We start from the raw sequence: 24,987 nt of genomic DNA, 5'->3' as shown, positions 1-24,987 counted from the left end.
CCAGCTGGGCTGGCTGGCTACGCAGTTACAGCGCAAAGGAAAGGGAGAGGTAGATGCTAGCATCTGTCTGTCAGCCCACACCTTTTCTGTAGACCGCCCTACCTGGAGAAGTGTACCTCACACACGAAACAAAGTACCGAATGAGCACGGTCTCTCCAGGAGAAGCGTTAATGGGAAATGTGTGACTATTGCACCTCCCAGAATAAGGGACAAGAAAACTGAAGGCAGAGACGTGGAAAAATACTGCCATGGGGAAACCCACTGCTTCATCCAGCAGAACCAGAGCTGTCTTTAGTGGCCACTGAGTAAATACCAGGGAGAAGTGCTGAAGGCAGCCAAAAGGCAATTAAGGGCTTGGGGGTGGGGTGGGTAAGGGCGGGCACGGAAGGACTGCAGCATTATAGAATATTCGAGTTGGTTTTATTGTTTCTGGGATTCCTTGGTCTCCCAAATTGTGTGACTTCAAGCCTGCAAATTCAGAATATTGACAATAATTTGTTTTTGTTCAGTAAAGGCTCACTTATAACTGCCAGTGAAGTGCATATCTATGCTCTTCAAAACCTTTTGGAAATAATCTGGCAGTGTGTATTAAAAGTCTTAATTTCATGCCCTTTGACTTAACAATTCCACTTCTGGGAGTGTAACCAAAGAGGAATGAAAACACGAAGCATAAAGAAGTTCGCCCCAGCACCAGTGCTTGTGTGAGAACGGCAGAGCTGCACAGGAAGGTGCGGCCTTGGCAGGTTTCCTTTGCCAAAGTCGGGGCTTCCCTCAGGAAAGAAAGGGGCTCAGTCCCTCCTATTCCCCTGAACGCTCTGGGCGGGCAGACGAAGCCCCCACCCCTAGCTAGAGGACAGCAGCCATCTCCTGAAAGAAACGCTGTGCCACTTCCCATGCAAGGACGTCCCTGAGGCAGATGTCTCATGAGATGGTGCTCGTCGACCTCTGCCCCACCTCCCCTCACTGGCTCCAGACCCATGACTGGGGTCTAATTACAGCCCAGCCTGAGCAGGGAACTCAGTCCCTGCCACAGGGAAGAAAGAGTACTTATCAGAATAACTGCAAGACCTGGCTTGGCAGGTACCAAGGAAACAGAAGTGGGAGTGGATCTGAGGGTGTTGCACCAGGACCGTGGCTGGAAAGGGGGTTTCCCGTCCTGGCAGGGAGGTCCGAAGTGGTCCTATTTCACCGCTGGGATGGCCCCTGAAGTAAATGAGGAGGAGGCACTAGAACTGAACAAACTGGAAAAGCCACAGCACTTCTCAGATCTGTAAGAGAAGTGAGGCCACAGGGCAAGTAGTGCTCCCCAAATCGGAAAGACCAACAGGCAAATAAAAAGAAATTAATGCGGCTGTATGAAACTCACTCTAAATATGAGACACAGATTAAAAGTAAATGGAGGAAGAAAGATAAAACCATGATACCATTCATCAAGAAGAAGGCTGGAGTAGATACATTAATTTCAGACAGAGGGGACTTCAGAGCAAGGTAAGTTATCAAGAATAAAGAGGAGCATTACACGATGAAAAAAGGGGTCAGTTATTCAGGAAGACATACAAATCTGTAACGTGTACACGCCTAACAACAGAGCGTTAAAATATATGAGGTCAAAACTGACAGAACTGCAAGAACTACATGAATCCACTATCGTAACTGGAGACTGCAGCTCCCCTCCCAGAAAAGGACAGATGGAGCAGGCAGAAAGTTGGTAAGGACAGGGCTCAAGTCACCAACACCATTGATCAACTGGATATAATGGGTATCTAGAGACTGCTTCATCCATCAACAGCTGAACACACATCCTTCTCAAGCTCACATGGAACATTCACCAAGAGAGACCAGATTCTGGGCCATAAAACACACCTCAACAAATTCAACAGAAGTCACAGTGATCTGCCATCAGACCACAACAGAATTAAACTAGAAGTCAACTACAGAAAGATAGCAGGAAAGTCCCAAGATGCATGCAGATTAAACAACACACTTCTAAATAACACCTGGGTCAAAGAAGTCTCAAGTGAACTTAAGTATTTTTAATTAAAATGAAAACACAACTTATCAAAATTGTGGGATGTAGCAAAAGCAGTGCTTAGAAAGAAATTTATAGCGTTGAGTACATATATAAGAAGAAAGATTTGAAATCGATTATCTAAGTTTCCACCTTAGGAAACTAGAAAAAAAACAAATCCAAAGTTAGCAGAGGAAAAGAAATAATAAAAATTAGAGTGATATAGATATCAATGAAGTTGAAAACAGGAAATCAGTGGAGAAAATCAATGAAACCAAAAGCTTGTTCTCTGAAAAATTCCAGAGAAGGGAGAGATCTTTAGAAGGGAGAAGTCTGTCACTGGCTGTTTCCTTCCCTGGGGCATTTGCAGACTTGGTGCACAGAGAGAGGTTCTATAGGGGAAAAAGAGACCAGCAAAACTTCCAGTGAGGTTGCGCAAGGCTAAGGTGATAATTTGGAAACTTCAGTTTCCCTAAATACACAACTGGGTTTATATTTGTTGATTTTTAAGGCCATTTGTGGGGGTGAGGGGACAGGTGTCAGTGTGGCAGATGGAAATCTGTAGTATTCCACAGAACTAATCAGATTTTCTCTTCCCGTGTAAGCAATTATAGCTGAAGACATCAGATAAGTGCAGAACTGGGCTGTGAGTGCCCAGTTTGTTTTTCCCAGATTTAGAGGTCAGGTCATTTACTGTCTCACCCCTGGAGCGGAAGGAATAAAGGGGTGGGCAGAGGCCCTGGGGCCCCGAGGGGGCCGGGGGCCCAGCTGCCTCACAGGGCAGCTCCACGTGCTCCTTGCAAGAATCCCATTGTGTAGGCAGGGTAGTGATTACTGCCCCATTTTATGGAGCAGGAATCTGGGTCTTGAATAACTTGCCCCAAAAGATACAGCGCTGGGTGTCTGAGCTCGATTTGGAATCTAGGACTCCCAGTTCTCTTTCCACTAGGACACTGCTGACCTTTAGGGACAAAAAAACAACAGGGAATGTGGGCCCCGTGGAGCCAAGAACTTGGCTAGGTGGTGTACTGCCTCCCCCAGTATTGTGTGCCCCAGGGCCCGGCACGCACGGGCAGAGCCAATTTTTTTTGAATGAACGACAGCATCAGGCCAAAGTGATTTGAAAAGGAACAAATGAGGGTCATGGAGGCCTTGGTTATAGGCCGTTCATGTGTCCTTGGTTTTGACTAAGGGCTGAGACTGCCCTCACAATATTCTTGGAGATGTGCACCCTGGACATTCTTACCTTTGAAGAGAGTGTGGAAAGTTCTCTCTGCTCCATAGGCGGGCCACATTTTCTGTTGACACAGGGCCAGTGGAGCTAAAAGGAAACATCTGTGCAGGGTAGGGGGTGGGGGTGGTTCCATGTTGGGCCAGAAGTTTTGTTGTTGTTTGGGCTGACATGGGTGGGGTGGCCAGAGCTAGTTTTATATAACTCAGACATCCAATAGCTTTAGGAGAAAAAAAAAAAAAAAAAAAAACCACTTGAAAACTGAAATGTACCTTTTAGAGCACTCTTCTGATTTTTCTGCCTCTGGGCTTTATTGTCAAGATGATTCCTTGTAGGGAATGTAGGGAAACTGGCATGAAAAGCCTGTGCCCTGAGGGTAGGTGTGTTAGTACTCGGACCTTTCCCTGAGGGTGGGCAATTTGTGAACATTAACCCAGCATTGTTCTTCTGGCTGAAACCACCCCCACTTGCTGTCCTACTGGCTGGTAGAGGCCTCAGGGACAGTGCCAGCAGGAGACATTTTACGCTGGGAGGGTGAGATCCATAGACCCCACCAGGGCTGTCGGTGAGTCCACTGCAGGTGGTCACAATGATGGTTCTCACCTGGCCGGGGAGAGCTGGGAGTAGACAAGGGGACCTGGGTGTTTGATGGCCATAAGCTCAATACTGGCAACCAATGAGGCATGATGGCTACAAAGAAGTGGCTTTCTGAAAGGACTGTCCAGTCTGACCACCGGAGACACCGGCCCCTGCCCCTGGCAGGCTCCTGAGAACACGTTTTGTTCTGGGAGCTGCACCATGGTGAGGATCGTGACAAGCAAAAATCTATTCCAAGGTGATTTTCCAGAAGATTAAAAAAACTACAGTAATCATATCTTAGAGGAAAAGTTGGGAGGAAAAGGGGAAGGAACATGGAGAAGAGACAGTCAGAGAGGGACAGGAAGGCGCGTTTCAAACATTTCCTAGCCTCTTAAATGACTGTTCAGAGGCCAGTGCCAGGGACCTCAGGGTGATGTTTCAGGGGCCTGCCTGCATAACTTTATAACAAGCCGAGCATCTGGAACCAGCTACTTTGCAGAGTAATGACGAGCTCATCCCAGGAATTATACATGCAAGCACATGGAGACGTCTGACAAGGTCAGTGGAAAAGGACAACCCACATCGAGAGGTGGGATGATGGGGTGCTAAGAGTTCCAAGTGTGTTCCGCCAACGCTCCTGCAGGGCTCGCGTGAGATGAGACCAGGAGTAGGGATCCCCGGGCTCTGAATGCTCACAGCAGAGCCTCTCTGGGCCCTCCTCCCCAGCATACCCAGGCCTCAACAATCAGGCCCTCCTGATAAACTGGGGGTGGTGGGGGGGGAGGAGGAGGGCCCTCTGGCTGCCTCATACTTGGAAATAAGCTCCTCCCATTTCCCTGCTGCCAAAGAGCTGAGGTGAGAAAACCAAGAAAGCAAAAGAGTTTTAAAAAGGAAAAAGAATCATTTAGTTTCTTTTGTCATGTGCTACCCACCCAGAGTTCCAGGAAGCAAGGCTCCCTGTTAGGTTGTGTAATCTTTGATCCCAAACTGTCTCAGTGAGGGCCTGGCTGCGAATATAAAACACTCTCCCACTCCCAGAATGTGACAGAAAGGGCCTCATGAGTGTCTGCTGCCTGCCCCAGGCTCCTGCCCTGGGGACCACAGGGGCGGGACCAGCCAGGCGGGGCTGCAGGCACATCCCTCCACAGACCAGATGGGGCAAGGTGGGGACCCTGGAAGAAAAGGCTGACTGACATAGCACTGAACTTTCTTTTTGAACATTCTCGAGCTCACAGAAAACATGCAACTATAGCACAAAGAATGTTTTTCCCTGAGCTATCTTCCAGTGAGTTGTCAACCTGATGCCCCACCTCTACCTTGTGCTTTAGTGCCTGTTTCCTCCTGACAAGGTCACTCTCCTCCGAAATCACAGCACACCATCCTAGCAGGACACTAACATCCAAGCGGTACGTCGCTGCCACATGCTCCTCAGACCCCTCAAGTTCCTCCAGTTGTTGCAGTGGGGTCCATGAGAGCCGAAGGGTCTGGTTCAGATCCACACAGCGCATTTGCTACTCTGTGTCTTCAACCTCCTTCAGTCTGAAACAGTTCCTGAGACATGACCTGGACAGTTTTGAAGATTGTTGAGCAGTCGTTTTTAGAAAGCCCCCAGGCTGGGTTTGTATGATGTCTCCTGGGCAGAAATCTCATGGAGGTGGGGCTGCATTCCCCACCCTGCAGCCCGACAGGTGCTCAGGTGCTGCGGGCTCTGCGTTTGGCGCATTACTGATGACGCTTACTCTGGTCACTTGCTTAAACTGATGTCTGCCAGGCTTCTCCACTGTGATGTGACGCTTGCCTCTTTGTAATTAATAAGTATTTTATGGGCAAGTAATCTGAGATGATGGAAATCAGACTTCCAGTGTATTCGCTTATTTACATCTGTGGATACTCATGGTTTCCTGTTCTACTGTTACTATCACTATTTTGATGCTCAAACTGTCCCTGGTTTTGGCCCCGGGAAGCTCCTTCAGGCTGCCTTGTGTCCTGGCACGTTCCCATCCTTCTTTAAACACTTCTTTGCTTTCAAGCTAAACAACTTGTTCTAGGCTCACTTTCTACTTCTCCTGCCCCAGTGCTGGAATCAACCATTCCTCCAAGGTGCTCTGGTTCTTTTGGTGGAAAGCTGTATTTAGAAACCGGCACTCGGATGCTAGGTATGCTCAAGGCTGCAGAGGGGTTGCTGCTCCAAGGCCCTCCCAGACGGCTGCGGAGCTGATGTGCACATTTCCACCAACATTCATAGGTTCCTCTTTACTTGCTGAAGTCCACAACTGCACGCTGATAACTCCAATTTTAATCCTATAGCAGAGGATTCATTCTAGGTTTTTTTCTCTCTCTCTATTTGTACCTCCCTTTTCTGACAATGAGAAACCTGGCTCCCTTGGTCTTTAATAGATTTACTTATTCCATAGATGCCCCGGTATGTGAGCAATCTCTCACCTCTGCTCTCCCAAGTGGACCCCTTCTTCTTCTTGCTTGGACTCCAACACTTCATACAGGACCTCTGCTTCCCTGGGGATGCCCCCCTCTGCCCCTGCTGGGCCCTGGCACCCCACACCAGGCTGCCTTCCTTGGGGACATTATTTCCTCCCTGTTCCATCTCTGACAGCACTCTGGGACACCATGACTTCCCTTCTCCCACAGTGGCCACCTCTGTTTCAGGACAGGATGGTTGAGTACCAGAAGTGAAGAAAGGAGAGGACTCCCTTGTATTTTTAATCAACAATGCATCAAGTACATAGAGACAGAACCATGAAAGAATCATAGCAAGCACTCTAAACAATCCAGCAATCAGCCCCAGCTCAGTCTGTAAGGGGACATCGTAGCACCACTGTTCTGCAGTCACCCTGCTTGGGGTCAAATACTGACGCTGTCCCTAACTGCTGGGTAGCTTGGGCTCCTTTAATCTCAATGAACCTCAGTTTCCTCAACTGCAAAATGTAGAAAGGACAGCACTTCCCTCACTGCTCGTGTGAGGCCTCCGTGAGGCCAGGGAAATGCATGACCCAGCGCCTGCCCAAGGAAACCGCTCAGCAGATGTGAGCTATGACGGCCAGCGTGTATTTTTCAGAATCCTAGAAAATGACTCTGTTTCAGAAGGCGGGGTCAGGATGCTGGGTGGGTGTTCCCTGGACAGCGAGGCTCTGTGGCTCCCAGGCCTTCCTCCTTGTGCAGGCTTTTTTTTTTTTTTTTTTTTACATTCCCACAGCCAAGTCTGGGAGGGTTTTCCTGGACAGAGGGCCTTGTGGCTGCTGCCTTAAGACGTGCAGCCTGGGCCACAGCTGCCAGCGCTCTCTGACCCAGGCCCACCGCAGGCAGCAGCAGCAGCAGCTCCAGCCGGCGCAGCAGCATGGAGCTTTGGGGGCCCTACTTGCTCCTCTGCCTCTTCTCCCTCCTGACCCAGGTCACTGCCGAGGTATCAACCCCCAAGGTCAAGAAGGCTGCAAATGTCAAGAAAGGTAAGGAGGGGGGCAGGGCCCTCCCCATCTTCCAGGGAGCTGGTTGCCCTCTCCTTTGCTGGTCCTCATGCTCTGCCCTTCCTTTGTTTTCCTTCTCCACGAGTGAAGTACCCCCTGAGGCTTGGGAGAGTTCCCCTGCAGCAGGGGCAGCTGTCAGAAATGGAGGAGTCACTGACTCTCAGAATGGGAAACAACCTTCCAGATCACTTAATCTGACATTCACTCCTCCCCCCAACCCCAACATTACAAAGAAATCAAACCTTTGGCTGGGCAGTCTGGAGATGGCTGGCTCTCATCAGGGAGTGCTGTCAGGCTCTGCTTTGTCGTCTCCAAATCCTGGGTTTCTCAACTGTAAAAAGGGGATTGTGGCATTTGCTCAAAGGCTTGTCGTGAAGGTTTAATGACATAAAACATGTAAAGTGCCTAGCACATAGGACATACTTGACATGCAGGGGAAAAAAAGAACAAATTAATTCTTAGTCCTGTAGTGTATCACAAGCTTGAGGAAATAAAAATGTTCAAACCCAAACTGGGGCAGCAGAGGCAGCTCTGCTCTCCCTCTGTTGCCTCTGGGTTTGGGGTGTCCTTGAGTTGCCTTGGCCTCAGCAAGGCCTGCCCCTGGAGCCCTGCCGGCAGTGAGGTCACCCTGGGCTATGTTGAGACAACGTTAGTGAAATGCCATGGCAACGAGAACCGGGCTGACACCCCCCACAGGGCTCAGAGGCAAGGGGAGAGAGTTCCAGGGGATGAGAGTGCTGATTTAGGCAGAGAAACAGGTGGCCGAGGCCAAGAGCACAGAGAAGGCAGGAAAGGAAGGGGGCATGGGCAGCCCTCAGGCTCCTCTCTGAGCCTCTGAAAATGGGCAGCTGCCCGTTGGCCACTGACTGGTGATGTCCATAGAGGCACATCAGGACCATGGAGACCCACAGAGCTGCAACACAGAACGGGGCAGATCTGGGTGCTGACAGAAAATAATCCCCAAGGCTCAGTTTACAAAGTAAAAAATGAAAAGTTCAAAACAGAATGGATACTATGCTGACACTGCTTTTGAAAAAGGCATTTATATGAAAATGTATAGTTACTTATATGTACATAGCATTTTTCTGGGAGGACCCACAGGAGTTAGTAACAGTGATTACCTCTGGGAAGAAAAACTAAGGAGCTGAGGGCAGACTTGCTTGTGAAAGAGACGTTTATGTTTTGAACTGTTCAGGGTTTTTAAAAATTATATGCATATATTATCTTCTACAAAATGTTCACTAAAAAGATAAGACTTAAGAGCATGCATTGTGTCCATGAGCATTAGCTAATATTGCCACCAACAGACATTCTTTGTAAAGGGTACACAGTTTCAAAGGCAAATAATACAATTTTGAATGTGGCATATAGTTGCTCATTTCTCAAGTCTACCAAAGATTTAATACGTATTTGATCATGTGGCAAGAAGGTCAGACCAGACAATGCCCTGGTCCTCTCCAGTTACTACACTTGAACCCCGGTTCCAAGTGGTCTCCATGGAGATGGCCCCCGGAGGTCCAGGGCTCTGGAGCCTGCAGAACAGCCGACAGAGCAAGAGTGGAGTGTCCTGACCAGCCCTGCCTCTCGCTGAAACCCACTTCAGCTTGGTTTTCCTTCCTTCCACCTACTGCCCACCTACACAACGAATGCTTTTGGTGCCTCCTCCATGTAGGGGCCAATGTATGTGCTGAACACTCTAGCAGATCACAGTCCCTGCTCTTAAGATGTGAATCGATCTGAGAACAGCATGGTTCTCACTCAGGCATCAGCGTCATCTGGGAAATACATTCAAATCCAGGTGCCTGGGACCCAGCCCCAGAAATGCTGGATCAGGGGGCTGGTGTGGGCCCCAGCATCTGCTTTTCCCACCAGTTTCCAGTGATTCTTGGGAGCAGCCAGGACTAGGAATCACAGGAACAATCTAGTCATAGGGGCCAGTGCATAAAAGTTGGGGAGTGAGTCCAGAGGAAGGACCGTCATGCCCATAGAGACCCTCTCGGTGACTGTCGAGTGGTGGAAAAGTTGGCAGGATGGACAAGGGGAGGAAAGGACAGCATATGCCACGCCCCATGCTGGCCCCCAGGGTGGGGTGAGGAGGCCGGGAGCCCAGGCTGCTTCGGGGAGCATCTGCCGATGGTGTGGGGTGTGGCCTCAGCTGGCTGTGTGGGGTCAGCCAGAGGTAAAGCAGGAAGGGCTCAGGCGTCTGGAGCTCCGAGGGCCACATGGCCACACCTGCAGAGGAGCTCAGGTGGGCAGGATGACCTCATAGGGGGTCACAGACCCCTAGAACAGGGTCCTGGGGACCTGGAGGGCATCTGTTTCAATAACACGCATCAGGAATCTGAGGCTCGGAGGTAGAGAGGGGCAGCACAAGGGCTCCGACTCCCATCCCAGAGCTGTAGAAACGCCCCAACTCCCGCTCCCTCCTCAGTGGAGCTCTGTTAGCATCTGGCTCCTTGGCCAGTCCCTGGAAGGCCCCTTGTATACCAGGGCACCTCTGTGCAAATCACAAGAGGTCTCCCCTCTGCGCTGACAAATGACAGATGGGCATCCTTTCTCTGGTCTGGTCAGACAGCACAGCCAGGGCAAGGCTTAGGGGCTGGACATCGGCCCCCCTCTATCCTCTCAGCCAAGTGCCCTTGTGCAGTACTCAACTTGGCGCCCAGTGCTGGTGCATCACATGACTGGGAACAGAGCAGCTGTAAACCACTGAGGCAGAGGCCCAGTGGGAGGCACACATAACCCAGTCAGGCTAGTTTGCCAGCCCCAAATACCTGCTGTTTTGCCTTGCTCATCTGGGGATAATTTCCTTGTGTTTGGTAAGCTACATCATGAATTTCTGTATTTGCCAGTATCTTTCTTGTTCACATGTTTCCTGTGATTCCCCTGCAAAGGCATCTGCGGTGGACAAAGGGGTAACTGACTTCACCCCTCATACCATGGACTTTATGCAGGCACAGCCAGATGAGCCATGGAAGCACTTTCCCTTCTCCACCCAAGCTGAGTTCAGCTTTTCCTGAAGCCTCTGGGATTTCGGAAAGACTGGGGTCCACCAACTCAGCTCTCAACTTACACACACACAGACGTTTCCCACCTGCCTCTCATGCATGCATAACTGACTCCCAAAAGGGACTCTGTGCTCAGGAAGGCTTGCATTAGGAATCCGTTGCCATCACGGAGGTATGGAGAACAAGCTTGGAGCCATGTGGACTTGGGTTCAGGCCAGCCCTGTTGGCTGCTGGCGCTGCCATCTCAGGCGAGTCGCTTCAGTATGGCCTAGTTTCCGGCCTGCGAACGGGTGGTGGTACAGAAGAGACACATTACCTACGTCACAGGGCTGATTGTGAGCCAAGCGATGGTCACATGCTTTATTTCTCTTAGTCTTTAGTCTACTTCAGAGTCCTCAGAGGTGGGGCTATTATCATCTCATTTTACAGATGGGATAGTAGGTCCAGAGGCTGAGCACCTTTCCCTGGTCACCCACCTCCGTGTGACCTCAGAGCCCATGCACACGCTAACCTGTACTGACATGCTCAGCCCCAGGCTGGGGCACCTACCCTCCTGCCCTATGTCTTATTCCTCCAGCCTGGGAAAGTGAATCTGGGAGGTCACTGGGGATGGGGGGCCCTGGCCCTGATTCCTGTGCTCTGTTCTCCTCTGGAGCTGGGAGGGAGGTTGGGGGTCACTGAAGGCTCTGCCTGCACCTCCTACCCAGCCTCTGCCAATCCCAACTCCATTTGATCCCAGTAACCCTCCTAAACAATGCAGCACAGGTCTCATGTTAGCAAGAGCAAGTGAAGGATGGTCCCCTGGCAGAAGGAAAATCAAAAGCCATTACTCAGTGTACCACCAGCAGAAACAGAGAGAGAGGGAGTCCGCCAAGATATCAAGGTCAAGGAGAGTCTCCCCGTCCCCTTGTGGCCAACACCCCGCCCAGTCCCTGCCCTGCCCCCATCCCCACTGCCTACCTCATGTGTTTGTGATTGTCACCACTTCCTTCTGACTTCATCCTAGATGCTGTGAGCCCAAAAATGATTGAGGAGCTCAAGACCCAGGTGGATAGCCTGGCCCAGGAGGTGGCCCTGCTCAAGGAGCAGCAGGCCCTGCAGACGGGTGAGTGCACATGGCGGCCTCTCCGTGCAGGGACGCACTGGACAGAAGAGCTCAGGCCAGCAGCCACCAATCCACTGTAGCCTCCAGCCAGCACTAGGGCCCTCACTGGCTCCTGCAGGCCAGCTCTGTAGGCCAGGGCGTGGGGTTCTGGGAGCCCACTCCTCAGCCTGCTTCCTCTTGGGAGGATCCGCTGATGTGTGGAAGCAGCAATGTCCCAGAAGGACAAGCAGCTCTCGCGTAAGAATCTGTTACCACCCCCTGGAAATGAGCCCTGGCACGCTCTGTGGAGCAGAGGCCACCCTGATGAACCCCCAGGAGACCCTCCACTGAGCCAGCCCCCACAGCCTTACAGGGCATGTTAGCTCCACCCCATCAGCAGCTTTGCTGATGCTGTCACTCTTCATCATCGTCATTATACTGAGGCAGGATTTATCATCCCCACATTAAAGAGCGGAACTGAGGCACAGAGCGGTCCTGTTCCTTGCTCATGCTCACCTGGCTCATTAGCACAGTTAGGATCAGAATGGAAGCAGGCTGCCTGGCGTGTGCCGGGTGTGAGGAAAGGTGGGCTTTGGCCTTCCTGGCCCTGCACTAACCCGCCAAGCAAGGATGGAAAAGACACAGCTTTGGAGCCTGGGGACACGGCCAGCTGGCAGCCACCTGCACCAGCACTGCCTGGCCAGCCTGCCTGGGCAACCTGTTCTCTTTCTCTCCACCAAGTTCCTTTCATATTGTCTCCATTTTCCACACATCTCAGACTCACCCACTCTTTCCTGACCCTGAGCCGGAGAACACACAATACAGACTAACAGTAACAGGTAACACTTAGACGTGAGCTTCCTGAGCGCTTGGCAGTGTTCTGAGTGCTTTATGTTCATTAACTCGCACAGAAAGTCCATGCAGTGGACCTATTACTCTAACCCCACCTCTATTTTCCAACGAGAAGCTGAGTGTCTTACCAACAGCCGAAATAAGCAGAGTCTTGTCTTGGCTCTGCTATGCTGCCTCTCAGGTTATCATCTGGGAATCGCCTTGGCTCCTTCTTAGGAAATCTACAAACCTTCCTGTGCCCACAGCCACCCTCTCATCTGTTGCTTCTCTGACCAAGGTGTATCCATCCCTGGGCCTTGGGCTTTCCCCTCCTCCCTCCTCAGAAACCTCTAGGATCCTTTTCATTGGACAGTTTTCACACACTCCCTCCCACTCAGATCTTCTCTTTCAGGAGCACACTGGCCATCCTTCTGTCCCTCTAAAGCACCACACTCTGTCCCTCTCACCACAGGGTCTTTGCACATGCTGTTCTGGCCTGAATTGCTCCCCTGGGATCCACCTAATAAATGCCTCTAGCATCACCATCTTGGGTGTCTCCAATCCCTCATCTCAATCAGGCTCCTCAGTTATCAGCTCTTACAGAATGATGTTCTTTCCTTTATCACATTTACTGCAGTTTGCAGTGATACATTCACTTGTTGATTTATGTCTGCCTCCCCCAGTAGACTATAAGCCCCAAGAACACAGGGGTCCTGTTTGCTTTTGATTGCCCTTGTCTCTAAAGCCTGCCACACATCAACACAGTAAAATGTTTTGAAGGGAGGACAAACATGACTATAAAACTTGCTTAGTTTAGCAGTAAGGGGCTCTAGAAAGGATGTGTCTACCATGTTTTGGCTTCAAGTAATAGAAAAAACGAACAGTGGCTTAAACAAAGAGTTGAGTCCAGAAGTAGGCAGCTCTAAGTTTTTGTTCAGAAACTTCACCTCATGGTGCCAAGACAGCTGCCCCAACTCCAGGCATCATGAGTGCATTCAAGGCAAGATGAAGGAGGACGGGTAGCCTAGCCACACATGTCCCATTTATCCAGAAAGTGAAGGTCTTCCATTTCAGTTCTATTGGTCAGAGCTCTACCACATGACCACCTGTAGCTTCAATACAAGAATGAAGCTTTTCCCACCTCTGTAGTGAGAAGGGGAAAGGAGTTGGGAAGGGGTGTTGAGTCTACCAACAATGTCTGCCACGGGGGAATGTTTAGAATGAGCAAAGTGCCGTTTGGGGCCTCAGTTTCCTCACCTTAAGTGGAAGGATTGGGGGCAGACTTGCAGGGCAAGCTCTAGGGTCTCTCTCTGACTAAGCTTTGTGCTTATGTGAAGTCTATGCAACCCAGATGCCACTTGCCCCCTGAAGTGAGGTGCTGTGGTGGGGACCTTCCTGTGCAAAGTCCACAGCACATGGAGATCCAAACACCCTCCATATTTGCTGATTCCCAGGAGGCTCATGGGCTCTCATTATCCTCTCCTTTACCACCACAGCACACAAAACAGCTTGTCAATAATCCCACACGAGGCATTCCTGAGCTCTGCTGACCCAGGTGAAGAGCTGAGAGAATCAGGGGTTAGGAGAGCAACCCTCCCCTCCCACTGTCTGCACTGTCCCTCCTCCAATCAGCAAACACATGTGAGCCCCGCCAACCCTGGCACAAGGAGGCAGAGGTGACCCAGCCGAGGTCCTGTTCTCTGGGAGCCTCAATATATTCATGGAATCAGTGTATTCACTGGCCCTCAAAGCACGTGTAGGAAGACAAAGAGGGATTCCGAGCAGAGAGAACAGCAGGAGCAAAGCTATGAAGGGCTAGCATGGGTCACAAATAGGCCAGAGCAACAAAATGTCAGTAACATCTCATGATAAGGCACTGAAAACTAACACTACATTAGAGGGAGTGTTGCGGGGTGGATTCCCAGGAAGCAGCCCTGAGATAGAGTCTAGCTTGCCGGAGGTTTATCAGGGAGCACCCTAAGGATCGGTGCCTGGGGAAGGGACGGGGCAGAAGGAAGCAGGAGTGGGTAGAGTGCACTGTCTCAATGAAAGCCTCAGCCAGCTGCAGAGGGAGGACTGCAGAAGGAGCCCTAATGAGGGGAGGACCCTTCAGAGCTGTCCTGAGTTGGGGCAAGAGGGCTGGTCGGCCCTCACTGGGTGCAGGCTGCTCTCCCCCCAGTGCTCCTACTGGCTGGGGTAATCAGTCCTTCATCCTGAGAGGGTCTAGGCAGTATGTGACAGTGTCCCCAGTAGGAAGGAAAGGCAGCGTGGGGCCAAGCTGGGGAAGGGCAATGAAGCCCGGCTTGTATGAGCTGCAGGATAGCAAAGGATGGGGCCGGCTGACTTCAGACAGAGTCTGTGAGTAAAGACACCTCCACGGTGGACCAGGGTTTAGAGTTCCAGGAGTGTCAGATGCCCACGGGGACATGGAGCTGTGTTAAACAAAAGTAATTGAGTGAGTGGGTGAGTGAGGGGATGTGACGGGGTGCAGATCCACCCCTAACAGTTTGGGGGTCAGCAGCAAGAAGACAAATGGAGGCATACATCCATTTAAGTTATAAACCAAGCTAAAGAACAAACTTTGGGGGAAGAGGGTATAGCTCATGGTAGACCACATGCTTAGCATGCATGAGGTCCTGGATTCAATCCCTGGTATCTCCTCTAAACAAATAAATAAAGGGAATGCTGCTACCACTAAAACAACAACAACAACAAACCATGAAAATGTTCTATGCTCCTAACTTGACCAAATATATACCTTCATTACATTTAGAATTCTTGGACTCCTTAGAGTTCCATGCCTGAGAGAGCTAGTCCCTGGTCTACTGCCTACCACTGCCTGGGCCATCATTTCTGTCCAAGAATCTTGCTGTCTCAACTCCGTCCTCCCAGCCCCTACCCCAAGGAGCACTGATCCCAGAAGAGGACCCTGGCAGGTGCTGGGAGCTTGCTGGGGCACCTCTGGCAGGGATTTGGGGTCCTGGGTACCTGGAGTGTGGTCTACATTCTGGGTCACCATGTCCCCTGGCTCTGCAAACTTCTTTCTTAGGGAGGGTGTGGCTGGGGCAACCTGGGAAGCTCACTCTGAGATAGAGTTAATTTATCCCCTGATAAATGGTGGAGGGAGGGGCAGGAAATACACTTGGTAGCGCAGGCTCAATGCCAGCCTCTGCCACCCTGTGGCACCTTGATGCTGAAAAGCCCCTTCAGAATTATCCTGCCTGGGGCAGAGGTGACCTGCCCTTTACACTCCTGCATCCCCCAGGCACTGGATGTGGCACCAGGGAAGGATGTGACCTCAGGGAGAGGCCCTCTGCAGCTGAGGGGGCTGACCTCACTCCTAGCAGAAGGAACCACCTCTTGAATGGGGATCTGAGCTGTGCATCAGTGTCCACCACAGCATGGCCCTCTGGCGTGGGTCTGGGGCAGGACCAGGGCACATAAGATGGACAGGGATGGGAAAGAGGAAGGTGCGCCTGCTCCAGCCGTTGGCTCTTGCCTCAGGAATGGGAGACATTTGGGTGACTGCCATTTCTCCCCTTCCCAGTTTGCCTGAAGGGCACCAAGGTGCACATGAAGTGCTTTCTGGCCTTCGTCCTGGCAAAGACCTTCCACGAGGCGAGCGAGGACTGCATCTCGCGCGGGGGCACCCTGGGCACCCCGAAGACAGGCTCCGAGAACGACGCCCTGTACGAGTACCTGCGCCAGAGCGTGGGCGGCGAGGCCGAGGTCTGGCTGGGCTTCAATGACATGGCAGCCGAAGGCTCCTGGGTGGACATGACCGGCGGCCACATCACCTACAAGAACTGGGAGACGGAGATCACCGCGCAGCCTGACGGCGGCAAGGTCGAGAACTGCGCCGCCCTGGCCGGTGCTGCCAACGGCAAGTGGTTCGACAAGCGCTGCCGCGACAAGCTGCCCTACGTCTGCCAGTTCGCCATCGTGTAGCTGGCCGGGTGGGGCGGGGCCGGGGCGAGGGGCGAGCGGGATCGTGAGCGGGGAAGCGGGGTGTGGGGCCATGATGCTCCGCATCCCGGCCCCGCACGCTGGGAGCCTCCTTTTGCAAATAAAGTGCGTGCAGCTTGGCAGAGTCGCTGCGGTCTGTGCCGGTCCGTGAGGCAGGGAGAGCCTGGGAGCCCGGGAAGAGGGCACGTGGAAGGAGGCGAGGAGGGAGGTAGTGAAAAAGGGTGAGCTGGCTCACTGAGGAGGAGGAGGAGGAAAAGAAAAGGGGTGACGAGGGAACCCCAGACTGCTGCTGCCTTAAAACAGAACTTTATATTTCATACCCACTTACAGAAAAGTTGCAAGAATTCCTGTATACCTTTGCCCCAGATTCTCCAAACATTAATATTTTCCCATATTTCCTTATCCTTTTCTTTTTTCTTTAACCGTTTGACAATAATTGCAAACGTGATGCCTCTTTACCCCTAAATACTTCAGTGTGTTTCCTGAAAACAAGGACATTTTCTCCCATAAGCACAGCACTATTATCAAGGTCAGGAAATGAACCACTGATAACATACTGTTACCTAAGTTACAGCCCTTATTCAAAATTTCAGGCTTCTTATTGTAGACTCCATTTCCATGTGTTGGAATCCAGCAGCCCCTCTGCAACTCCAGGGGAGGAGACACACCCCCACCCCGACCCCCTCCTGTTGGGGATTCATTTCTGGGGTGCACTGATGTGTTGAGTCTTGTTGGGGAGGTTGGGGTGGGGTGAGAGCACAGGCTGCTCACAGGGGATATTTGCAACCCCGTTCTTGCCCAACAAGGGGGCTGGTCCAGGAGCCAAATATAACAGTTGCCAACATTTCCTGACTGGTGTGTCCCCCTCCTTTCCCAATCCTCACAGAAAGCTCCACACTAGCAGTAACCACTACTACTTACTGAGCCCACATCATCGCCGGAACTTTAGGTATGTCGTCTTATTTAATCTTATCCACCCAGGACAAGATGTGTTATTATCCAAATTTCGTAGAAAAGGAAGTTGAGGCGCAGGGAAGTTAAGTGACTTCCCTTGGTCACACAGGTAGTAAGCAGCAGAGCCAGGATTACAAGGGCCTTGGCCTTTCCACCACAACATGATGCTTGTGTCATGTTACTGGAACTTTCCTGAGATAAGCATCATCGAAGTGGTCTGGTGACCTCCAGAGGCTACTGGCCAGCTCCTGGAGTGACCTGGCCCATCTAATCATGAAGGCCTAGCTCTAGTGACACCCTCTAGGGGAGGTCTTCCCTATCTCATCCGCCACAGCAGCATCCACTGTCTGGACTTCTGCGGCACCTTTTCTCCCTGGTTGTCTTCTCGTGTGTCTTGCCTTCAGTAATACACTGAAGATAGTCTGATTTGATCAAGGGGAGTGGGGTTGGTTGGTGGAGGTATTGTGTACTTTGTGCCAGTCTGCTCAGAGTTGTCACAAAAAAGCATCTCGTGTAATTCAACAGTTAAAGGAAGAGTTAATGAGATCCATTACAGATGCAGAAACTGAGGCTCAGAATGGTGATGAGATTTTTTTTCAGGATGGCCCAGCAAGTGAGAAGTAAAACTGAGACACAAATCTAGGTCTGGCAACTCTGAGACTTGGGCTCATTTTATCCCACTCAACTATCTGGCAGGAGGTAGCTAGGTGGCTATGGGTTTTTCAAAGTTCCTGCATTGGGTGGCTGCCGGCAAGAGGGTACCATGCCTCTGTGTGGGAGCGTGGGTCCTGCCTGGTGGAGAGGTGCGGCTGAGGCACTCCTGGGGCCCACAGCGAGCATTGCCTGCTTCCAGCAGCAGGGAGCAGTATGAGCAAGAGAATCATTACCCATCTTTAATAATCCGCCAGTGCTCTTACATTTGAAACAGAGACTTGTGGACTTTAAGCTGGGGTACATTTATCCTAGGATCTTGTCTTTATTTTAAATCTTGGTGTTTTTTTTTTTTTATCATGGATTTTTTGGCATTAATTTTGATTTTTAAAAACATCATGTTCAAATATTTACCATAATTACTGAGTTTGGGGGGCACTTCCTTAAATTTTGTACCCCAGTTGAGTGCCTCACTCATCTCCCTAGTCCTGGCCCTGGCTATAAAATTTGTAGAATTTTCCAAGGCGTATGTATTGATGGCAGCACCCTCCTTCACAATCATCCATTTCTCTTTACCATGTGTTGCCCTGGTGTGTAAAAAAGTTTGAAGATGCCCAACAAAGAGACAATTTGAAATACTGGTGTAGGTGTTGAGGAAGCAAAAGACAGAGTAAAAACTCCCTTTGCAAGTTGAGTGCTTTCCAGTTCTCAGCCTTCAACAGCCTTGGAGAAGAGCCTAATCAAGCTGTCAGCTCATAGACCATGCAAAATAGATTCTCATGATGGAGCGCTTTTGACCTGTATCTTAGAAGAAGTCCAATGGTTAAGTGACATCACTCTTCTTAGTCCTACCAACTTATTTATCCCAACAAGGTTTCTCAACATTTACAAATCTAGAAGTGAAAGGTCGGAATGATGCTGATGCCGAGCCCTGCTTCTTTATAGGATACATGAACCAATGAAAGACCCATCCATCCAATTAAGAGATGCCTGTTTCATCATATGAGGGGGTGATTTCTAGAAGGGGCTTTCTCTGTCAGCTTGCTGGTTCTCGCCAATGTGCTAGATCCATGCGCTCAGGCCCCTACTGAGCCTTGACCTCTCCTCTTTGTCCCGTCACTGCTGCTGCTCCTATTCCTAATCCTCCTTTCGCATTTGGCCATTCCTACAGCCTTCCTCAGCCTAGCCCGTCCCAGCCAAGGGGAGGCAGAGTCAAGGAGAGGAAGTACAGAGGGAGACCCTCTGTGTGGAGAAGGAGGTGCCCTGGGAGACCTGGGGCTGGTAATGGTGGCACTTGCTGTGGGATCCTGGAGAAGGCCTGTGGGGCATCATGGCCCCCAGTTTCTTCAGCTGCAAAGTGAGTTTAGCCCAGATGATCTCTTCAGACTCCTGAGTCCAGGATTCTGCCCACCTGTCCTCAGGAATGTCTTTGGTAGAACTCCCTCCGGAAAAGAAAGCTTTTGGTGGTTGTTTCCTCTGCCCAAGCAAGGCTCACCCACTGTACTGGATACCTCACTTTCCGCAGTGACCATAGGCACTGTTCTCTCTCTCTCTTGAACCCCAAATGGATATGATTCAGATGCCTGGTGCACACCGCCTCCTAGGAGTCCTTAGGCACCTAAGCCAACATGTTTCAAAAGGGAACTCAGTCCTCTTCCCTTCCTGAGTTCACCATCTCGACAGGAGGTCCCCGCCTTCCCAGTCACTCCAGCCCCAGACCTGTGAGGCATCACAGGTGCCTCAGTGTCTGTCACACTTGAGATTCAGGTCAGCAGGACTCCTGTATTTTATTTCCTGAGGAAGTCTCAAATCTGGCCCCACCTCTCTGGTTCCATTGCTACTTGACACAAGTCTCCTGCCTCACCCTTACAAATAATATTCTTCCTGGCTCCCCATCTCCCCCAACGTCTCCTATCCTCCCTAAACCAGAGCCACTACTGCACAACCACTAGTTGCCGGGCAGAGGAGGCTGGTTCAAGCCTTGGTCAGAGTTGGCCCATGAAATGTGAACTCCCCTTCCCCACACAGACACATATTTGCTTCAACTGAAAATATTAACCCACTCATGTGTCCCTGATGCCTTAAATCTCCAGGCTCATTGTTCTTTTGATTCTGGCTTTGTTGAGAGCCAGTGGAGATACTAATAAAAACAAAGAAAATGAGTAATGTGTGTATTCCTGGTGTTGCTGGGCAACTTCCCAGAAGCCCCTTATGATGTCCTGACAACAACTCAGAAATTACCTAATTTAATATTCATAATGACCTAGGAGAGATGTATTATTAAGCCTATTTTATAGTTGAGGAAAATGTAGTAGAGAGAGGATAATTTTTCTAAGAACATCCTTGGATGGGCTGGATTTCCAGCACAGGTCTGTTGAGTTCCAAAGCCCATGTACCATCTATCATGTACACTGAGTCCTTCCTGAATCTCAAAGAAAGTTTTTAGGTATTTTGTGATATGATTGTGAAAGGTTTGTAAAAAAGAGCTGACGGTGATGTGCACTGGTGTGTATTTGTGATTGCTGGTAGGGAATCCAGTAAAAACACATTTTCCACCCAGATCTTCCAGGGCTGTTTCTGAAGCCTACCATTAGATTGTACTTCACTTGCTTTTCATGGGTGACTCATCTATGAGCATGGTTTATGAGTCTCTCTTTCAAGCTAAAAACACAACCTATGAAACACCTAACCATCTTCTCCTCTAGAGTGCACTGCTGTTTCATCAGTGTGAGAACACAGCCAGGGGAGAAACATCTCAACATCAATGCATTCTTCAGACAAAAACCAGAGGCACAGGGAGGTTAAGTGTCCAGCCAAGGTTACAAAGCTTGCTAGAGATGAGCCCAAGAGTCTCCCTTTCTTAGTAGAAAGAAGCTTTGTGCAAACCATTTCTCCAAACTGTGAACTTGGTGAATGCCCACCATATGCCAAGTGCTCTGCCAGGAACTGGGCCATGAGGCCTGGATCTGAGGGACTTGCCATTTTAAGGAGTTCAAAGACAAAGGGACGGGACTGTTTTGCCCCCTAAGAGTAGCTCTCCTGTTCTGCATGGTTGTGAAAATAAGTGGGCAGTATTGGTAGGAAAATGTTTTTCAGATAAAGACATATAAGCAGAATAGCCAGATGAGTGACAAACTGGGAAACTTGTGTTTCCTCCAGTTAATCACCAAGTTTCACCAGGAAACCTTTAAACCAGGCTGAAGTTACTCGGTGGTAGTAAAATAGGGTCAGGAAGAAACCCTGGATTTGGATTGCAGCTCTGCCCCTTTCTAGTTCTGTGACCATGGAAGAGTGACAATCTCTGAGCTGTACTGAGCTCTCAGCCGCACCGGGAGAACACAGCATCAGGGCCAAGCTCACAGACACGGACGGAGACAAATTTCTTAGCCTCTCACGTTCACCAACCATGGCTGCCTTACCTGTGGTAACTGCAGTCTGTTCACATCCCCTCTAAATTATTCTCTCTCTCCAAGGCCCCGGGAGAAGGCAGCGGAGAGAGGCCTGGAATCCATATCTGGTAAGCTTTCACCCACCTGCTTCCACAAACCAATCCGACTTTTGGAGCAGTACCAGCTCCAGCTGTAACAGCGCCAAATATCTGCAGTCACTGCCAAGTGTCCCCGGGCAGGGAGTGGGGGGACACAAACCACCCTCCAGCTGAGCAGCAGTGAGGGAGAGGGCACACATGAAGCACTTACAGAAAGGAGCCATACAAAAAATAGTAGTTGAGGCAGACCTTGTGTGTTTGATGTTCAAATTCCAATTTCATCAATTAACAGGACTTATAAAGAAACGGTATTTCCCAAGGCAAAACTGAGGACTTATAACTTAATACAGGCTTAAAAAAAAAAACCCCAAAACTTATGAATTTATTTGCTAGCAGTCTAGAGTTTAAATCACATTTGTGTAAGTTTTTTCCCTCTTCTCTTTCCCCTTTTATCCTTCACAGGCATTTCCCTTAACAAATCTCTTGCATGTCTAATCCTGTCTTGGCCTCTGCTTCCAGGAGGACTTGACCGGTTCAATGACTCAAAAACAAAAAAGATATTGGTAACCGAAGAAATGTGTGGTCACGGAGGCTGCTGCTCAGATGGCTGTAACGGAACCTGCCGCCAGAAGCAGTGCTGGCTGCCAGCCTCAGCTGCCACCCTGGGGACAGAGACCAGTCTTTCCCTAGTTGCCGCTCGGCCATGAGTGAGCAGGGCAGGGGCACCAGTGCTGAACCATTCCTGCCTGAGACGACTCCTCTAAGGGGAAAGTTTAGCCTGGGGACTCCCCGGCGACCTGGCCACCAGCAGTGTGCTGTGGTCCGAGGTTCTTCCCACCTAGTCCTTCTTTCCCCAGCTCTTTACAGTCTCCCTGCCGACTCCTGCACCACTGGACCCTTGATCCTTCACAGGTGTTTCCCCCAGCAAATCTCTCTCACTTCTAATCCCATTTTGCTATCTGCTTCTCAGAGGATGCAACATGTAATGGGATTCCCTCCACTAAAAAAATAAAATCATATAAAACAATATAATATGTGGCCAAACTATATCCAAGGTAATTAAATAGTTGTATTACTTAAAATCAGAGATGTTCCAGTAAATGGGGATGTATGATCGTGCTACCTATGTTTCCTAAGAGAGCGGATTATATTTCTAAGGGAGGATTATCTGTACTAAAAATGGCCACTTCTTATTGCCTCCCCACCCCTCTACCTGACTTCCTCCAATAATTCATAGGACACCTGCACACCAATGTTATCCTAATTCCTTCCCTGACTCCCGAACATGGCTTTAGAATCTCATTCTGTCCAGGTAGAGGAATGGGACCCTGGATCTACTCAGGTGACAGAGATACGAAACCTCTAAGCTAAGATGCTGTTTTATCCCCAACCCCAAACAAATCCCCCTCCTTAGTCTCATCCATCCCTCCTCCTCTTCCCCTTCAAATGTGAGAATCCTTTTCCCACCGTGAAGATATGAGACTAGGATATAGAGAAGGCTGGAACTTGAGGATCAAGACTTTGCCTTTGTAATGACAAAGAGAAAAGTAGTCCCTGGAATCAGGCTCCAACTAGTCAGGCAGTTAGAGCTAGGTTGCAATGTTCTCCTGTTGAACAGAGCCGGTGTCACAGATCACCAACCTCAGACGAGGCTGACAAAACAAGACCACTCTGTAATCATGTCTGAGCACAGACAGAAACAAAGCCACTGTGCAAACCACAATCATCACCCAGCACCTCCACCCCCAGCTAACACACAGTAATGGCTGTCTCTTCACCAACCACGGCTTTAGCTCTGCTGCCTTTGTCTCACCTTCTATATAAAAATAGAAACTCCTGATCATAGAATCAATCCTGCTTCCTGACAGCATCCAATCCAGAGCAAACCCGTCTCCTTGAAACTTCCCCCACATCACTTACCACAAGTCCAAGTTGTATTTTAAGTCTCTTGTGCTGAGATGTCCGTGACTCCTCGTCTTCACCTGCACACAGTCTCCCTCACTGCAACAAATCAGTAGAACCAACTTTGCTCCTGGTGGTCTTTGGCTGCAGGGCATAGACAGATGGTGCACAGGAGGTCAGGTCCTGAGTTTGTCTCCAAGGTGCTGGATCCATCCTATGAAAGAAAAAGAGAAGAAATGAAAGGCAAGATAATGATTGATGAAAAAAAAAGGTTTCAGTACATAGAGCTGAGATGTAGATGAATCTCCTGACTAGGGTTCCAATTCTAACTCAAGTTGCTCTGTGACCTTGAATAAGTCATGCAAACGTGGAAATACACTGAACCTTTGCAGAGCTGCAAAGTTAAGTTTGAAACACGTCTAGGATGAGAGCGAGCTATGCACAATGGCGGGCATGCAAAAACACTTGCAGGTTGAGGAAAGACTGAAGGATCAGAGAATGTGAGATGGACTGAAAGTGAAAATCCAATCATTTCAGGGGGAGAAAAGAGCTAAGAACTTCAGGTTGAAACAAAGCTGGAAATAGGAACATAGGAGATAAAGAAAAGGGGAAATCAAGTTCACCCCAACTGGGAATTCCCTGCCCGAGAAGCACACCTCAGGTTACAGCATTCTCCCCAAGGGAAAAGAGATTTGGGGAAGCACTGAGAACAGCACCAGAGAAATGGTGGGGGGATTGGCAAGATCAGACAGATAAGTGCTGAGGGAGGCGTCAGGATGGACAGGGGAAGGACATCTACTCCAGGAATGGGGTCCAAAGTCCACCTCTGAGCGTAGGCTGAAGTGGGACCCCCAGATAGGTCAGTGTTCCGCCTTGCCTTCCTCTGTGTGTCAGAAGGAAGCTGCCAAGGGAAAGACTCCAGAGCAGATGCTTGGTCCCTGTCTCAGAGCAGCCTTTATGAAACTCTTCCCAAGACTCCACTTTGGGTTGTCTGAGTAACCACCAATTTAGAAATGCACAGAACCCTTGTCAGAATGGCCATCATCAAAAAGAACACAGATAACAAATGTTGGGGAGGATGTGGAGAAAAGAGAACCTGTTGGTGATAATGTAAATTGGTGCAGCTAATGGAAAACAATACAGAGGTTTCTCAAAAAACTAAAAATAGAACAACCATATGACTCTGCACTCCTATATATATACCTGGAAAAAATGAACACACTAATTTGAAAGATACACGCACTCCAATGTTCACAACAGCACTATTTAGAATTGCCAAGATATGGAAGCAACGTAAGTGTCCATCAGCATATGAATGGACAAGGAAGATGTGGTATAAACATACAATGGAATACTACTCAGCCATAAAAAATAAAATTTTGCCATTTGCAGCAACATGGATGGACTTGGAGGGCACTATACTAAGAGAAATAAGTCAAACAAAGATAAATACTGTATGATATCTCTTACGTGTGGAATCTAAAAAATACAACAAAAAAGAAGCAGGCTCAGATACAGAGAAAAAACTAGTGGTTACCAGTAGGGAGATGGAAGGGGGAGGGGCAATATAGGGGTAGGAGACAAAGGTACAAACTATTAGGTATAAAATAAGCAACAGGAATATATTGCACAACATGGGGAATATAGCCAACGTTTTATAATAATTGTAAAGGGAGTACAACCTTTAAAAATCGTGAATCACTATGTTATACACCTGTAACACTGTGTATTAATTATACTTAAAATAAAAAATAAATGAATAAAAAGAACTTTAAAGGTTAAAAGTAAAAGGTTGCACAGGTTTTCA

The 24,987-nt window shown here is 49.6% G+C and overlaps 2 protein-coding genes across 7 annotated transcripts in view; one reads left to right on the top strand and one right to left on the bottom strand.

Moving 5' to 3' along the window:
• The window catches only part of ZDHHC3 (zDHHC palmitoyltransferase 3), a 119,780-nt gene extending 96,434 nt beyond the window's left edge, over positions 1–23,346 (bottom strand). For 2 of the 6 annotated variants that reach the window (XM_045509840.2, XM_045509842.2), the window contains exons 1-2: positions 11,266–11,404; positions 7,540–7,628 (exon numbers count right to left, since the gene is read on the bottom strand). The gene's annotated coding sequence lies outside the window, so the exon portion shown is untranslated. Of the gene's footprint in view, positions 1–7,539; positions 7,843–11,265; positions 11,405–23,198 lie in introns of those variants that run through there. The other 4 variants (XM_045509841.2, XM_045509843.2, XM_074345084.1 and 1 more) reach the window with 3 other exon arrangements.
• On the top strand, positions 7,030–16,310 carry CLEC3B (C-type lectin domain family 3 member B). The gene is made up of 3 exons (XM_074345094.1): positions 7,030–7,279; positions 11,312–11,410; positions 15,768–16,310. Exons 1-3 carry the CDS (start codon positions 7,171–7,173, stop codon positions 16,166–16,168), a joined length of 609 nt encoding a protein of 202 aa, XP_074201195.1. The 5' UTR covers positions 7,030–7,170; the 3' UTR covers positions 16,169–16,310.
• Positions 23,347–24,987: the final 1,641 nt, after the last annotated feature.

This window comes from Camelus bactrianus, chromosome 17 (genome assembly GCF_048773025.1).
Source record: "Camelus bactrianus isolate YW-2024 breed Bactrian camel chromosome 17, ASM4877302v1, whole genome shotgun sequence".
Classification (NCBI taxonomy): Eukaryota; Metazoa; Chordata; class Mammalia; order Artiodactyla; family Camelidae; genus Camelus; species Camelus bactrianus.
This window is presented reverse-complemented; position numbering and strand designations above follow the sequence as displayed.

Coding starts and splice junctions, on each gene's coding strand:
- CLEC3B (XM_074345094.1), top strand. CDS start 7,171: ATGGAGCTTTGGGGGCCCTACTTGCTCCTCTGCCTCTTCTCCCTCCTG. Junction 7,280..11,311: donor GGCTGCAAATGTCAAGAAAG/GTAAGGAGGGGG, acceptor ACTTCATCCTAG/ATGCTGTGAGCCCAAAAATG. Junction 11,411..15,767: donor GCAGCAGGCCCTGCAGACGG/GTGAGTGCACAT, acceptor TCCCCTTCCCAG/TTTGCCTGAAGGGCACCAAG.